The sequence below is a fragment of the Chiroxiphia lanceolata genome, chromosome 1 (genome assembly GCF_009829145.1).
Source record: "Chiroxiphia lanceolata isolate bChiLan1 chromosome 1, bChiLan1.pri, whole genome shotgun sequence".
Lineage (NCBI taxonomy): Eukaryota > Metazoa > Chordata > Aves > Passeriformes > Pipridae > Chiroxiphia > Chiroxiphia lanceolata.
In genome coordinates, this window is record NC_045637.1 from 100,149,058 (window position 1) to 100,167,747 (window position 18,690).

General features: G+C 40.1%; 1 protein-coding gene across 1 annotated transcript in view; it reads right to left on the minus strand.

Moving 5' to 3' along the window:
- The window catches only part of ITGA9 (integrin subunit alpha 9), a 217,633-nt gene that overhangs the window by 54,843 nt on the left and 144,100 nt on the right, over window positions 1-18,690 (minus strand). Inside the window, 1 exon segment of the mRNA XM_032691139.1 lies at window positions 17,286-17,436. Within this exon segment, the coding sequence (XP_032547030.1) occupies window positions 17,286-17,436 (151 nt within the window).

Below are 18,690 nucleotides of genomic sequence, written 5' to 3' on the forward strand. Positions count from 1 at the left end.
ACTAAACACATTAGAGCCAGGGGATCAGCCCAAGTACTTGGATAACTCAGATCATCAGCTCTGCCCTCTGTTAATTAAAAGACAGCTTTCAAATAATCCAGAATACAAGTTTCGCAAGGTAGTTTTTCCAGATATCCGTACCATAAAAAGAGAACTGTGTCAGGAGACAGTGAGTAAGCCATGCCACACACAGACGCAGGAGAGAAAGTTAATGTCCTGGTGACATTCACTGCCCTGATCTCTTCCTCTGGCCCACAAAATGAATCATGTTCGTAAGGATACCAACCTTCTTTAGTGAGGCAATGGCGGCATAGATAAAGTAGAGGGATGATCCTCTTCTCATGCTAAACATTGACTATGAATATTGTCAATAATTCAAATGCCAATGGTTAGAGCAGCCCTATCCTGCTTGACTGGTGATTGAACTACAACAGAAATACTTCTGTTGAATGGAGAATATTTAATTGCTCCATAAAATAAGTGCCTGGCTTCAGGACAGCATATTGTCATCTCCAGATTATTGGGGAACAGTTTAATGCTCTGTCACTGTGGGCAAGTTCATCCTCACTAACTTCAGGAGTGGGATTCAACTCCAGAATCTGATATACATTTTTGGATGCCTACACAGCAAGTGATTGCTTTGTGATCTACATGTCACTGTTCCCATTGTAGTCAAAGGATGTAGAAAACTGTTCAGCAGACCAAATGCAGGTGTTTAATTTAGACTGGGTTGGATACCTCTCTAGGCCCTGCTGTTGACTACATCATCACTGGAACTACAGTATTGGTATGCAGCTACAATACGAACACCGAAATTTTAGATATCTGAATCTATAAATTAACTTTATTCTAGACATGTAGCTGAGAATCTCTTAGCAACAAGACCTATGATTTATTTGACCTATTTTCAGTATTTACAGCAATTTGCAAAGCCCAGGCTCCGTTTCCTTGTGTACATTTCCCAAATTACTTCAAATATGAGTTCTGCTTTAAATATGCACTTACAAGTTCCAGGGGTAACATTCTCAGTTGGAACAAGCACATGTGGAAGTAGCTTCCTGAACCATAAACATGGGTTATAAGCATCTCCAGGAAATGCCTCTCTGCCTTTCGCATTCTGACCCAAGCACAACTTTAGCACTTCACAGACATTTTTATTATTCTAACTAGGCATCTGACAGCATTCAGATTCTTGACCTTTGAACTGCTTCCTGTGATAATCTGAAAGACAAGTCTCTTTTACCTTCAAAATCATGGTCCAAATCAGGGCACACACTTCTAGAAAATGATAGACCAAATTCTTACCTGACTCAGACAGTGTTTCACTGGTTTCATGAGAAGCAAAAATAATGTAAGGAGAAAATCAATGCCTAATGGAATGATACTACTGCAGTACTACTAAAATGCCAGAGTAGTGGACTCCCCATTTAGATTCTTTTTGGATTTGTTTCCTTGCAATCTTCAGTAGGCTTCTATTTCCAGAAATACAAAAGATGGCACTGCTTAGCAAAATAAATATCTAGCTTCAGTAGTACGGAGCTGCCATCGTCATACAGTGCATTAGATTTTCTCCTCCATTTAACACAAAACAGAAAAACAAGTGCTTCATGGGTAAAGTGTCCCCTTCACTCCCTTTTCCTCTCAGCAATCTGTGAAGTTCTCAGTTTTATGCAAGAGATCAAGTGAACACAAACTCTGAGGAGCTGCATAACCAAATGAAAAATTTCCCAGCTGTTTCCTCTGGAAATATTCATGGTTCTGGGTTATTCAACTTCCCTTGTTAAGGGGGGCAAACTATGAACTATCTTTCATCAAATCCCAGCCCGTGTTCTTTCAAGAGGAGTTTCTAATTACATAGCCATCTCGTGGTGACAGTGACTAGACAGACCCAAGAGACTGCCTCCTCTCCTCAAGGCCATATCCCTTCAGAGATGTGAAACAACAAGATAAAAGAAAGAACTCTCATCTTGATAACAGAAGAAGAGCACTCCTTCATTTTGCACACTGGCGCCTTTGCAGCCCTGAGAGCTGGCAGGCTGCAGGTTTTATAATTTCCTGTTAGGCAAATGACAGATAACATAGCATTGGCTTTTTTTGTTGTTGTTGCTTGGAAAAGTTTAATGGATGCAGTAAGATTGACTTGAACAACCTTCTGGTTTCATAACATACCATCCAGTTTAATGATTAAGTTTGACTGCATCACACTAGTTCAGCCTTCCATACATTTATAAATTACACAGGCTACCCAGAAAACTTTTCCCATGGACTCCTTGCCTTGTTCCATGATTAGGATGGAGAAGCTAACTTAATGAGTAAATATTTTGGTTTTCATTCACTGCTCACTGTTTGGCTTCAGGCTTTATTTGCAGTGAGCTGTTTTGGAGGGAGAGAAAATCATTTCTTCATGGGGTTTCCTATGGTGGCCAGCTCTCTAACACTCTCTCTCACTCTGTAAGCACTAAATGAACTAAATTTTCACCTTGTTCCAGCAGTCTGAAGGGTAGGTGCTGTCTTATCTTACAAATACGGAAGAGCAGTGCAACTCAGGGGTTACAGAAATTGTGGATGCCACTTCTCACTCATGTTAGGTAATAACACTTTTTGTGAGCAATGCTTTCCTATAACAACACAACTCAGCTGAGAACTCAGCTTATTGCATGAGTTTCAAGTTTACATAGAAAACACAGCCAAAGGGATTGGAAGTTTCCCTTCCAACAAGACACTGTGAAAGTTTATCTGGAAAACTTTGTTTTCTTTTTGAAACATTTCATAGCATTTTATACTCTTAGTCAATCAGATATATAGCCAGATAATTAGTCAAATAGCTGTATTATTACTGTATAACAAATATTGACCTGGTTATGAGAAATATGAAGCTCAGGTTGACTCACAGTCTGTTTCTCAAAGTTCTTTATCACAGAAAGAAAAGTTCCTTATAATTATAACACAAGCAATGAAGCAGTCAAGTTCTAACTCCATTTTAAGGAGCACATGGGGAAACAATCATTCAGATTCTGCAGTGTAATACTGTGAAAAATAACCCCTGGGGTATGTGATTGGGGGAATAAGCAGAGGTGCAACAAATTGGCCTTATTTCTGGACTTAAGTGTTTTTAAGTTTAAATATTATGTGAGGTTTCAACTAAGTAGAGCAGGAAGCTGCTAATGATCATATTAATATGGTGCCTAGAAGCAGTGACTTGGCAATGTTGCAATTTGCTAAATTTAAGACTTGAGAGAGGAGAAATTTCAGCTCATGTTCTTCCCATCTCACTGCTGGTGCAGTCTGCACTGGGGGACACCAACTGTCTCCTTCATGGGCATCTTTAGCCAGTACCTGTCTGCAGAAGTGGGCAGCTGCTGAACACGGGACCTCAGAGTACATCTGACTACAGACTGACAACATGGGATGTGCCTAGGAGCAGTGTCATCTCATATTCTTGTTCCTAACCTACACACCGCAAGCACTCAAGTCCTTACTGCCCAAAACAACTCAGATATCCATCAAAAGAAAGAAAGGTGCTCACACAATAATATTTTTAAGACAGGTAAACAAGATAGACCAAGCTGAATGCTTAAAACAATGCATTCAGCTTGGTCTAGAAAGCATTTTGACATGAGTAAAGCATTTCAAAAACATAGAGGAGATGTTGGATTATGGTATTGTTCTCTTACTCTAGAATAATTCACAGGCAGTGTCCTTTGCTGGCTTCACCTAGCTAAACTACTTCAGATTTTGCTCATTTTCTATCACAAAGATCATGACTGAACTGCAAGAGAACCACACATCTTTCAGGCCACATAAGAGATGTTATCAGTAAGGAAATAGCTTGTCAGAACTAGAACAGGTTGTACCAAGTAAGCCTTTCAATGCATGTGTTTTGGCATTTAAAAAGCCTGTCTTCCCTTAATAGTATTTGATGGCCTAGTATTCTCATGGTACAAAGGCAGCTGGAGCACAAAGCCCCTTATTAGAACCTGCTCAAAGGTAGCTACCATTTGTTCCCCCCTCCTCCTGAAACAAGCATTTTCAGAAGATTTTTTAAGTATTGTCTACTTTGACCTTGGTTAACTGCCAAATCTAAGACTTAAGAAGAAGGAAAAGAGAATGCCTTAAAAAAACAGCAAGAGAACTGCTGGTGGAAGAAAGCAGGCACAGGTCAGAGACTCCCATTGGGAGAAGGCTTCATGTTAACATATCAATGCCACATGCTGCTCCTACTTGAGCTCCCTCTGCCTCAATGTGGATGACCAAAACTGGTGACCATACATGAAACGGCACAGCCCAAAGATGGATATCAAAACTTCCTCAGCTTCATCTTGACTAATGGTTTTCAAATCAAACCACATATGGTTTTTTTCCCAAGTGAGTCTTGCATAGTTTGTATGGGATGAGTTATTGATTAGCCAGTACAACCTGACCATTTTCTGCCTCATTTATGTCCAACCAAAACCCTCCAACCTTCCCAAGCCTGATCTGGCAGTTCATATAATCATATTCTGGTTTTATTTTTACCACTCTTAGGGTCATTCCTTTCTCCCCTAAAGGTAGAACAACTCCTCTGAACTGACGTTGGCCTTGCCCTCAGTCCAGAATCATCACTCCACTTCCTCAACTTTCTCCCATCCTACCCATGACTTGGTTGCAAGCTCCTTGGCTAAAATATCTCCTTAGGTAATCTTTTGCAGTCCATGAACTCCCCTTCAACACTGGTACTCCAGTACCACATTTTTATCTATCTGACCACTCTTCTACCAAATTATGACTATTAGGAAAAGCAAATATACGCAAAAGTACAGGTCACTTGTGTTATTTTGCACTCACCAGTGCTCTCACAGAAAAGGTGTGAATTCAACTATCCTAACATTCATTTATGACCTACTATCACTCTGCTTTTCTAAGCCCACAGGCTACGAGTACATACTGCATCTGAAATGTCAACAAGGAAATGCAACAGAACAATACTAAACTTGCGAAAGGATGTGCCAGATATGGCTCTTGCTGATTTTTAAAATAAAATCATATCAATATAGTCAAGAGAAAGTTGTATTAGTTTCTGAACTTAGGGTAACTTCTGTACTGCTCTGAATACTGTTGATTATCTGTGACAGAGTTCACTTCATACTTTTAAATACTCCTCTGATTACCCATTATTTTTTAATGAACTTTATATTAAAACCACCAGTGAAAGGCACTGAAACTTCATTGAGGAACTGTTAAAATAATCTGTATATTTTTTAGAAGGTTAGTTAGAAGGTTTGTTACAAAATATATTTGCCAGAAATTCATATTTCTCTTCTCTAAACTCAAATTAAACTTTTTTGTTGTTGTTTAGATTGAAAAAAAATATCCCTTGCAAATCTTGGCAACTAGCGCATGCATTTTGGAACTGATGAGAAAATGTCCTGGAAGCCTTGATAATATGTTGGCAGAATACTCTTGTTTTGAAGATGTTGAGAATTTGCTTAACTTTGTAGGATTTTTTTTCTGATACTGTATTGTTTTCCAAAGGATACAAAAGCAGAACAAGAGTGAATACTGGGGAACCCTGCATTTCTTCTAAGAGCACACACATTTATTATTTCTGTTTGTGTTGCTACTAGTTTTCTTGTTCTGTGATATCTGAACCATTGCAGTTGACATCACAGGGGATCATGAACAGTATCCTCATCCAGAAGTCCTAAATCAAATATGCAAAGAAAATATCACAAAAGAGGGCTACTTGCACAGTCCACTTCATGCTACACTAAGCCGCAAAAGTTAGGTATTACGCATTTACCTACTATATCCTCTCCAGTATACAGACTTTATAACTAACTCTGCCCATTAGTTATTTGGAAATTTTCTGGCCTGCTCCAAAGATAAAGGCTTACATTGGGTACTGGGAAAATTTTCTAAATTCGTACAGTTTTTTATTATCATCATGGATCCTGACTTAAAACACATACTTATACCTCAGTAATTCCAACTTGCACTTTTCATGAGTAGGGATACCTTCCCAAATGACAGGCTAGATGAACATCTGGATGTTTTGTTCCACACAACAGGGCAATTATATAGAATGGACCTGCAATTTAAGAGCTTCTTACTTTTGGGAGATATCATTGAACATATGTCTGCTCATAGCTGGTAATCTGCTTCCTATTATATATGGGTAACATAAACACCTCCCAAGTCAGGAACCTAAAATAAAGTCTCACCTCTCTGATGATGTTTGAAATGGCTTCTTCCAATCACTCTCAATAATCTCGGTCTAAGCCCTTCAGTTGTGCTATCAACAATTTGTGGGTTTCCCTAGGGTTTGGAGAGCAGAATTTTTATTTTGCTCCTACCCTTATCTCTCCCCATCTCACAATTCTCTAAAGGCCTTCACTGACGCTTCAAGGATATGAAGATGCACCAATTAATTTAACAGCTACCTCCTGAACGTACTAATGTACTTTCTTTCCACAGTAACTGAGGTCACCAAAGAATGTGGGTCACATGTGCAGTGCAATTATGGATGCCTGAACTCATACAAGGTTAGGAATTTTTTTCAAATAAAAAGTCTGGCTCAGACTGAGTTTCCCTATGGCTGAGAGTAAGTACAGCTGAAAGTAGTTTAATCTTGGAGGCCCCCTCATGTGCATACAGCTTGGTTCTTCTAACACAAAATTCCATGAACACCACATTTTCCTCTAAAATGGTGCTTTGTTGGTTATTTTAAAACTGCAACAACACAAAGAGGACTAGTGGTATTACTGACTGGAAACTGACCAGCACTGTACAATAATTTAAGTAAAAATCATCTGAAATGACTGAAATGATGGGTCTGATCTACTTCAGATATCTCTTAAAAGTTGCTCTGATTATCATCCTCAAAAGCCTTTTGTGCCTTGTTTTTCTTCGTATTATTAGCAGTCTGATGTCTCCTTTGTCTCAGTACTCTCTGGTAGCTGAGCAGACAGTATTTCCTCCATGTTTCTGAGCAAGACCTTGCCAGGCACAGACCTTCCCCAAGTTCGTCAGCCCACTGCCAAAGGCATCATCAACTCACATTTAGATATCTCAGTATCTCACAAAATGAGCCTGCAGTTTTGGGGCTTGGTGTTCCCTCTTTTGCTCATCTGTTTCAAGAGTTCCAAATGCACAGAGCTTTCAAACACCCACTGCCATAAGAGCCCAACTTTCTCAACACTGCACAGCCAGGGATCAGACAGGGAGAACTGTGCACACTGTTGGGATGCGCTGCTTCTCTGAGACCAGCTTCCCAGGCAGTGGCTGTGACACACGGTAGTGGCACCAGGCCACCTGGGAGGGTCACAAGGCCTCTCATGAGCTATGAGTGTACATTCCAAGCTGGGGAAAAAAAAATCCTGTTACTGACAGTAGCTTTGAAGATGGACTGCAGTGGTTGGCACAGGTGGCCATAGCTTTAAAAGCAACAACGGGTCCAGGAAAAATTCTCATGTGCATTTCAAGGAGTTTCTGCTCTTAGAGTGAAAATCCCATGAGTTTTATTCCATTTTTTAGAAACACAGATTACTTGACAACTTCAAGCAAACACCTTGTGTTCAGAAACTCTTCTGTGTACAATTCTCCGCTAGCCAAAACAAAGTATGTAATGGAATCACTCATAAGGAGGGAAAAGATGTTCATGATGGAAAGAAATTAAAATGGCTTTACTCTTTAACGTAACAGTTCTGGATCTTCAGCTTCACACATTTCATCTGTTGTAAATAATTTCCAAACACAGGTGGAATGCGAAGTAACAATGTGAATAATGTGAAGGCCAAGTCAATGATAAATCAGCATCAATAGCAACTATAATGTGAAAATTATTGTTATTCATTACCTGCTATTCCTAGATTTCCTAGACTCAATACAGACTTGCTCAGTTAGACATTGTCATGAAACTAGCATCTATCTAACGTCTTGAATGCAATGATTGAAGAATATTGGATATCCAATCAAATTATACAATGAAACAAAAAGATTTTGTGTGTGCATTGCATAGGTCTGTTTTGAAAAGCGTCACAGAGACTGAAAGTTTTCCTTTACTTTCCAACACATAGATATTCCCCTAGCAAACCAAATCAGCAAATATGAATATTACACTTCATAAATTCTACAAATTGCTGTTTCACCAGCAAAGACCCTTGTCATCCCAGTGCTTAATGAGTGAGCAAAACCACATACCTGAGTATGCTGACATGCACACAACCAAATGTGCATATGAAGATGTGGGGCAGTGGGGCATTCTGTATTGCTAATGAATTGATCCTTTAATTCATTAAGAGAAAATAAATTTGAAAGGGCATTGGGGAACCTCAACAGTTGTTTCACAAAAAGAACTAGAGAGGAAAAAAAAGTTTTCTTTAGGAAGAAATTTCCTGTCCTATTCCATGACCTCATTAGTAAATGCTGTAGGCACACTCTACCCCAAACCCAACAAGTCAGGCTTCAAACATCTTGGATTTGCTCCTTATTTTTTGAAAACAACTCTTTCTATATAATTAATTAAAGCCTCTTGCCTCTTCCCTCTCCTTCCTCAATGGAAGTTATCTACAGATCATGAGCTTACTGATCCCAGTCAACACGGCAAATCTTTGAGCAAAAAAGGAAAGACAAAAACTTTTCTATTCACTGGATATTCCCAACACACTCTCTCATAAACATTTATCTCAACTGACAAAAAGCTAGTGCAGCAAATTTCTAGAGCACAGTACCTCAGAAACTGAAGAGGCAACAGAAATTGTTCACTCAGTTCAACTGATTAAACCTCAAAACAAGTTTCAGAACCAACCAACAAAGCTTCTTTCATCTTTTAAGGGACCTGCAGGGAAGGGGGTGAAACCATAAGGAATAAGGGAGATCTGGTGCCACCCTGAGAAGTTCCACCTCCTTTGCTGACACATTAGTTCCCATTTTAACAGACCAATTAGACTTTATCAATTTTCACTGTACTACACCAGCTAAATCTTTCTTTTCCCTGTTTGCTGACAACAGCTGAAATTATTTTTTTCAACATATAGGAAATAATCCAGGGAACATCACCAAGACACACTGTCCCCACTGAGCTGTTAGGTCAGCTGACCCTCACTGATTGTGAGGTTGGCCACATTTCAACTATGCTGCTTGGCTAGGCCTGACTCTATGACGCTTTTCCATATGTGTTACACATACTCTGCCAGCAGAGCGGGAGCTTAAAGGTCAGACTTGCAACTACCCACACAACAACACTCATCCACTGGTGCACTACCTGGGTGTTATTAATAACATAAGGAATGCCATTTAAATGTGGACACAGTGGGCTATATGACTAAGTCGCATAGAGCTTTTACTTTGGGACAAACTGATAGCATCCCCCAAGTACAGAACAGTTGCCTATGTTATGGTTGTGGATAACCAGTATCTCCAGTGGAGTTGTCCAGGTGAGTAATGGCTGGAGACAGTAGACTTTCCCTGTGGTGTCTGTAATATGTCTCATAAAAATTTGGAATAGAGAGCCTTATATATTCCTTTCACAGACAGTGGGACAAAAGCAGTCATAGAGGAAAATAATTCTCATCAGAGCAAATCTGTATTTTCTGGAATCTGTCTCTTAATGACAAGTTTGTATTTCTGAGGCCAGCCCACCCCCACAGTAGCAATTACCACCTGAGAGGCAACATCTCAGCTGACACCATCAGTCTGGGAACTCATGCTAGGGCTCTGCAGATACCTTCACACTCCAGGGAAGTTTCATTAGCTCAGGCTTGGCACTCATGCCTCTTTTCAGAGTGCAGGGGGCTGCTGGTCCTGTCAGGATAAACGCAGACTCCTGGAGGCCTCTCTAGCCTCTGAACATAACCCAAACCAAATGTCTTCCCGGGGTCAGAAAGCTCACTCAACCTTTTTCCACCCATCCCTCTGAGCCTCTAATGTTTTCTAGATCCCCCAGGAGAGGAATCATCTGCGCTGAAAAGCTGCAAGGAGGCCAGCACCGATCTTGACTGTAGGCACTGGAAACCTCTCAAGGAAGACACCTGTCATGCCATTTTCTGGGCATTTTGCTGTCTGAGGCTTTGGAGGAGCACATAAGGGCTGGAGAGCTTTTCTCAATCACTTTCTGCCAGCACTCCTCCTTGCTTTTAACACTTGTCTTGGGCTGGGAGTGGCTTTAGGATGGGAATTGTCTGCTTCCATGGAAGAACGATAGAGGAAATGTTGGAAGAAGGTCAGTACCAGCTCCAAAGCCAGTTCATTCATTTTCTACCAAAAAAGAAAGAGCATTCTTTTCATGGGAAGAATTCAGATGAAATCCTCTGTCCCTTGCAGTATTTAAGCAAAACTCACCTTGAGCAGGTTGTGGTCACTTGCACTTGAATCCCTCTCTGGTTTCTCCCTCTTGCAAATTGACTTCCTCTTTCATTCTTCCTTCCTTTAAAGGATGCTAAGCAATGACGAGATACTTCTAACAAGACAACTTCATTTAAGACTGTATTATTATAATTTGTCTCTTGAAAGTGGCCCTTCTTGTTTGCTGTGTCACTTCTCTTCTTTAGAGAACCAAGATGGAGCAGTTACTGACACTCCACAATTAAAAAACTATTAAAAATATAAACTAGTGAAGCATCAAGCTTGGAATATAAGAAAGTTTTACAAACTCAAGTTACTGACTGAATAGCTTAATATAATTAATGTCTTTTATCATGAAGAAATAACTAGCATTCTAAGCCTGTATGAATTCATGTTTTATAAAACCAAACAAAAGCCATTCCAATGATTCAGTTTTCACCTGTCTTTTATAATCCTCACTAAAGAATCAGGGTCATAACTCCTATTAAGATACAAGTGCCTTCGAGGTACTGGAGCATGTCCAGAGAAGGGTAGCGAAGCTGGTGAAGGGTCTAGAGAATAAGTCATATAAGGTGCAGTTGAGAGAGTTGGGATTGTTTAGCCTGGAGAAAAGGAGGCTCAGGAGAGACCTTATTGCTCTCTACAACTATCTGAAAGTAGGTTGTAGCAAGGTGAGGGTCAGCTTCTTCTCCAAGGCAACTACTGACAAGACAAGAAGAAATAGCCTCAAGTTGTGCCAGGGGAGGTTCAGGTTGGACATCAGGAAGAATCTCTTCACTGAAAGGGTGGATAAGCATTGGATGGGCTGCCCAGGGAAGTGGGAGAGTCATCATCCCTGAAGTGTTCAAGAAACTACTGCATGTGGCAGTTAGTGCTGTCGTTTAGTTGACATGGTAGTGTTCAGTCAAAGGCTGGACTCGATCTTGAAGGTCTTTTCCAACTTTAATGATTCTATGATTCCAAGTACTTTCTATAGTGGAGAAATGTAATTATTGCTTGGAATAGAAAGACAAATAATTCTTTGCTTAAAACTTTCATGATTGTATCAGAGCAGGTAAGCTACATCAGGTACCTTTGCAGATATCCGACCTTGCACATATTTCCAAAATATATGTTGCTCCTGTTGCTATACTCCTTGCCTTATAAATACATATGGATAGCTTCATTGTTTCAGCCTCACCAAAAAAACAAACAAAAAAGAACAAAAATTAAAGGGAGTAATAACAAAGCTAAGACTTAAAAGTCTTGAATCAGAGCCAACACAACTGGAAACACCAATAATTCAACTTTCTCAAGTAACATATACACGCTGAAAATGACCCAAATACAGTCTCTTTACATCAGGTGTTTGTTTTTATAGACACAATTTACTTCCGCATGAGTTTTCCATCTCAATATTGGAAAATATGGCATCAGTTTTAACACAAACGCTAATCACGCAAATAATTTCATATTCTTATTTTCCAGGACCAGTGTCATCAGTTGCACAAACCATACATGGTGTGAAGCACCCCTTCCTTTTGTTCACTTCCTACAACAGACAGCAGGAGAGCAGAAAAATTTCACTGCCACTCCAAATCCACTCAGCTGATTTACTAGACACCTTCCCAAGCTACTGAGCTAGGTAGCCATCTTGGAAAAAAACTTATTTTGTTGTCATCATTTGAAATAATGTTTTCATTTATTCCAAGATACATAAAGCTCTCCCTTCCAAAGACATGAGATATCATTTCCTGGCATGATGGGCATGTGGGCAACAGTCTTTTGCATTCAACAACAGGACAAGTAAATAGGAACAAAATAACTGGGAAGCAAGCTGGCTAGATGAACTCCTTCATCTCACTGCACATACATGTACACATGTGCTCACGCACACACATATCTCACACTACTAAATAGTGGTTGAATGTGTATTAACAGAGAGATTGTTTTTTAATTATTACAGTAATTACTGTGGTGGTTTGACCCTGGCTGAATGACAGGTGCCCACCAAAGCCACTCTATCACTGCCCTTCTCAACTGGACAGGGGAGAGAAAATAATGTAAGGTCCATGAGACAAGGACAAGGAGAGATTACTCATCGATTACCATCACAGGAAAAACAGACTCAACTCAAGAAAATTAACTGAATTTATTACCAATCAAAATCAGAGCAGAATAACGAGAAGTGAAACAAATTTTAACAAAACCTTTCTCTCACCCCTCCCTCCTTCCTGGGCTCTACCTCCTTCTCCTGGAGAGGCACAGGGAGACAGAAAACGGGGGTTACAGTCAGTTCATAACATTGTTTCTGCTGTTCTGTCCTCTTCAGGTAGAGGAGTCCTTCTTCTGCTCCAGTATGGGATCCCTCCGACAGGAGACAGTTCTTCATGAACTGCTCTCCAGTGTAGATCCCTTCCATGGGAGTCCCTTCCTTCAAGAACAGGCTGCTCCAGTGTAGGTCCCCAAAAGGGTCACAAGTCCTACCAGGAAATGTGCTCTAGCATGGGCTCCTTTCTCCATGAGTTTGCAGGTCCATGCCAGGAGCCTGCCCCAGCATGGACTTCCCATGAATTCACAGACTTCTTTTGGGCATCCACCTGCTCTGACGTGGGGCTCCTCTACAGGCTAGAGGTGGATCACTGCACCCCCCTGGACCTCCACGGGCTGCAGGAGGACAACCTCCTTCACCATGTTCATCATGGGTTGCAGGGGAATCTCAGCTCTGCTGCCTAGATCACCTCCTCCCCTTCCTTCTTTGCTGACCTTGGTGTCTGCATAGTTGTTTCCCTCACATATTCTTACACCTCTCTTCTCTGGCCACAACTACATTTGCACAATAACTTTTTTTCTTTCTTAAATACATTAATACAGAGGTGTTACTACCACCTCTGACTGGCTCAGTCTTGGAGAGCAGTGGGTCTGTCTTGGAGTCGGCTGGCATTCACTCCATGAGAAAATGGGGGAAGCTTTCCAGCAGCTTCTGACAGAAGCCACTCCTATAGCCCCACCTACTACCAGAACCTTGCTACACAAACCCAATATAGTTATATGCATTTTTATTCTGCAACAAAAACATATCTTCAAAACACCAAAAATTAAAAGCAGAAACAAAAGATAAGTGGCACTTATCTTTTGGATAATATATGCCCACATATACTGTAAGACAATCTTTTGTGTATAAGGCTTCAATTATAATGAATATTGGCGTATTCAACTGCAACACAGCTATTTGATCTTAGTGCTACAAGATAATATATATAAGGAAATGCTTAAATTCATAACGAATTCAGAAAATAAATTCAAGTGTCATCAACTACACATAGTTTGATGAAAAAGTAAATTAAAAACCTCACAAATAATTGAAAAAAACCCCAAACTCACAATTAAAACCAAACTGGATGAGAAAACACAATCAATAAAATCCAGCCTTACCCTGCTCTCCTGCTCTTCCGTCCTTCACTGGTAGTAATTGTCAAGTGTAAATAATAACATTAAGTAACAACAATAATAATGAGCTTGGCACTGGGCATTTTCCTAGAATTAAAAAACCTTAGCTCAACATACAATTCCCAACAACCAAAGACAAATCTGAAACCCCAGGAAATGCCTTTTGCAAACACACACAGGTTTGGGGGTTTTGGTCTTTCAGAAACTCAAACACAGTGTGCATTAGGATATTTTCCTGGAAAAACCTTATGACATCATAAATACCTTGTAACCCAGGAACAATGCTGAAATGCAGAGGCGTAATCCATTACCTACAGCACTGGGATATTGAAACAGGCTTATTTAACATATATATATCCTGTTTTTAAAAGGAAAGCTTAGCAATTCACTGTAAGGCTTTAAGAGTGCCACACTACTTTATAGAGCAGCTTTTTAGTTCACTCCTCCTTTTCCCTTGCTCAGTGGAAAGCACTGTGTCTGCAGATTGTTATGGTCAAAAGTCAAGTGCAAGTTTTCTGGCCTCCTCCCAAACACAGGCTGCAAAAGTGCTGCTGGCTGGGAATGCGCCAGGCTCGGCATCCCCTGCAGCCTGACTGGGTGGGGGGTTGCAATGAAGAGAAGGTCCCCTGCTTGCCCTCAGAGCCTGCAATGAAGCCAGCTGAAATGCTTCTCCCTCGTCCTCCCTGCTGTGCTCAATACCTCTGGTTTTGACGAAATGCCACAGGAAGCTCTCTCACAAAAAAAAAAAACCACAACCAGATTTGGGGCCTTCTTCAGACAGGGTTTAATGCACCTGCTTCTGCTAAAAGGAACACAGACTAATGTTAAACCTAGGGAAAGGAAAGCTTGTGATTTCTTAAGAAGCACTGCCCCTCCCTCGGATTTTCAGCTAAACACTCTTCACATCTTTACTCACGTTTTTGACTGTGCGGCTCGTTTTTTTAAGTCTTTCTATAGCAAAACTGTGGTTGACTTCAGAGAGGCTACAACTTAAGTATGCCTACAGGACCATGACTTGTGCTTAATAAGATTAATTAAAGAGGGTTTTGTTTTTATCTTATCAGGTTCACAGGAGAAATCCAAACAACCAGGTGAAAGAGAGCGATTGACACTATTTCCAGCCACAGAGCACTACGACTATAACATCCCACAGGACTAAGCAATGCAAATACATACATATATACACACGCATATATAATATATATGTTTATATATACTATAAAGATATATATATTTGTTTAAAATTCTATTGGATTTTCCTCTCAGGGTGTCATTTATCTTCTGACAGCTGCCTGTTTTAAAAGTCACTAAAAGAAACTTCTGAAAAGGGAACTGACCTTTCATACCAGAAACTCAATAAACTTTAAGTTTCAAGTTACAACAAAAACAAATCCCCATTTCTTGTTGTAACGAAAGCCACTGAAAGCTGTGCAAATAAATTCTTATTTAAGTCTTTTGTAGAAGATATCAAAGGTTGGACAATTTTAAGCTTCATCCTAAGAACACAGGAGACGAACCCTCTCCCACAGATTTCTCACCTCAAACATTGGCAAGTCTCTGTCCACTGAGTTTAAGTGCAAAACTTGATAATGGAGAGAAACACTGGGACACAGGAAAGGTACTGGTGATTTTTCCATAGGGACAGCATAACCTTTAACTAAGCACATCCAAGATCAAGTGTATTGAGCTCACTGTATACTGGGTTCTACCCTCTGTGAAGGGTTTTTACCTTTCTTCTAGTAACACAGTTTATCAAGATAACAGTCTAGATTGCGGTGGTTGGATCTCAGCAACAGAGGTAGATGAATCCCTTTTCCAAAGCCCTCTCCCATTACTTGGCACTACTGCAACCATGGCAGTGGCTCCCAGCTCTGTGCAGCTCCTGAAAATGTGCAGAGAGCAGCAGCTTGCCTGGTGAGCCATGCAGGGACTGAAATAGAATGGGCAACTGCTGCCTGTGGCTCAGGGAGTCCTTCTACACCCCTTGAAGAAGTATCATAAGTTCATGACTTTGGATTTCCTTTTCTCTTCCTCACCTGGACAAAAGCCAGGACCATGGTGCCCAGGCATGGTGAAATACCACCTTGGGTGGTACACCACCAGGTAGGTCAGGATTCACTGTAAACAGGCTTTGCTATAGCATAAGCTGCCTTCTAAAACTCTGCAGAAAGTACATCTTATGTGACTGTATTCATCCACACAACTGGAACTGTGTTCCAGTTAATCAGTGTGTGTAAAATATTTAAAATGTAAGCACAGAAGAAAAAAAAATTACTAAAGCAATCTTTTAAAAGAGCATGCGTCAAGCTTTGGTTTTTTTCCAGTGCAAAGGAATGGAAACTCTCCCACTGACTTCAGCAGGAGCTGGGCCAGACCCTGAAAATCTTCATATAAAATTTCCATTAAGGAGAAGTTGTGCATTGGCATAAGGCATTTCTGTTTTATCTACTGCCTTTTTCCGCCTGATATATTGCACACTTGCAGCACATAATGTCTGAAAATGAAGCTCATAATAAAAAGATAATTCTCTGAGGGTTGCAACTGTGTAGTCAAAATTGAACCCTAAAAGAATTAACATGTATAAGAAATTATATGGTTTTTTTATTATACAATGAGTTAAGAGGTTTATAATAATTTACGCCTATAATAAAACAGGACAAATAATGGCACAATTTCATTGGTTCAATGGACCAAATAAATCCTATAGTTCACAACAGTTGTATTGCTGTTTTAAATATTGTTCTTATTGTGTTTTGCACAGCTAAGCAAAGCTCCAGCAAAGAAACAAATGACTGTGAAAAGCAGGAACAAACAGACAGAATGTACAGCTCCCATTTTGCACAATTATTTTCACATTATTCCTGCTCAGATAGCTATCACAGCCAGCAGTTTTTTGCAAAAAGCTTGTATTACAACACCTTTATCTTACAATGAACTTCTGCTAATGAAAACATCCAAGTATTTCAATCTAAATGAAAACAGACTAAAACTCAAAATCACTTCACTCTATGTGGGTGAAATTAAAAGCACTCTTGACCTCCGATCTAGTGGTGTGCCCTGGCCACAACCCAAACTTGTACCAGGACATGAGCAAAGAACAGGCCTGTATCTTGGTTTCAACAAGGAGTTAAGTCTAGGAGCCCAGTTCAGGAGATGACCAGGATTGCTGAGTGCAGTGTGGTATCACTCAAACTAGAGGTACCCTTTGTATTTCAGTGCCATTTGGCATCTTAGCAGTTTCCAAAACAGTCTCCCTCTATCTCTTAATACCTCAAACAAACTGTCTTTCATTAGTGCACCACAAATAACTGGAATGTGTCTTCTACAGAAATACAAAGGGTGTAATCTACACACATCCAACCCATACAAGAAAAAATCTCATTAAATAGCCTGAAAGAAATTCAAGTCCAGCATAACCAAAATCAACCTCCAAATGACTCAGCAGTGTGCACCAGGTCACCCCCTGTACATACATCTTGTAATTAAATTGGTTTAAAGTTAAAAGAATTGTTCACAGTGAGACTGGTCTTTCTTACCTTTTGCCACATTTTGATGAAGAAGAGCTCCCCAGAAAAATTGAAGAAAACATTCGTGTCATAGGCATCATCCCCAATGTTAGAGATGAAAATGTTAAGCGAGATGTTCCTCACTGCTCCCAGGGCCAGGTAGGCAGTTCTGTCATCAACACTGTAGGCAGAAACAGTTACACTGGTTTAACTCCGGTCAACTTTCACATACACTATGCTGGGAATGAACAGCTCCTGACTCCTGGTTCTGACACTGTCTTTTGGAACTGTAAGAAAACCCTGTGATCCTCATGTGGAACTATTTCACATGACCTATTTTTAGTGATAAATTAGTTGAAAACTGTAAAGTAAGTGAACAGAGAAAACGTAACAAACAAGATATTATGCCTGCATTCAAATACACAAGTTTGTCTCTCAAAGGTTCATATTTATTGTAACATTCTAGCAACCCTGTGAAAAATCTTCTTTGAGTTATGCTATGGACAGAAAAAATGGAAACGAGGATCAAATAAAATCCAGAAACTGGTGTAAATGAAAAGAATGCATAGAAATTTCAACAAATGTTCACTAAATGTGACTAATCTTTCTTCAGATGTTTATGCTGGATCTAACATGGTGGAGTCACCTTCCACAAGGGGAATACCAAGGGGATGGTTCAATTAAACTAACTGCTATACATCGCGAATTACATTATTACAATATGGCATCACAGATTATGAACAAACACAGACATGCACACATAGAGGAAAATATAAATATTCATCACACATTTATTATTTGTTATTCAATCTTTCTAGGCTGGCCAGAAGATGAGCTAACAAGTAGGAATAAAGGTTAAAGATAAATCACAAGAAAATACAGTATCAATGCACAGAACTGCAGGTCTTGGATGTGACAGTACAGTAAAAGATAATATGATATGATATACCAGGTATTTATGTAAAAATTAGCAAAACCAGCCAAATACGAAATTTGCTACAGTTATCATAACTGGAATCTAAGACCATTCATACATTCTGGAGAAAGAGAGACAGTGTCACAGAGAAAACACTGAGTGGCTAGTCAGAAAAGGGCGAAGACCTCCAGCTGCACAGCAGGGAGATGCTCTCCATTACTTCTTCTAGGGTACAGTCATCCCAAAAGTATGAAGGAACTTCATTCACTCAAGTATTTCATTCACTCAATTTTCATAAAGGAATGGCTGTGCTGGCAACACACACATTGGTACATGCTGCTCCTCTGCTTATCAGCAACTCTCTGAAGATGGCTGGTGTGGAGGACATGAGCTGTTTTTCAAGGTAGCCTTGTCCCTCCATTGCTGTCAGCCCTCCTCTGCCAGCCTTGTTTGGGGTACTGCAGGCAGAGCATTTGCATAAAAGTGGGGTTTCTGGAAATGTGGTGCTTATAAACCGTT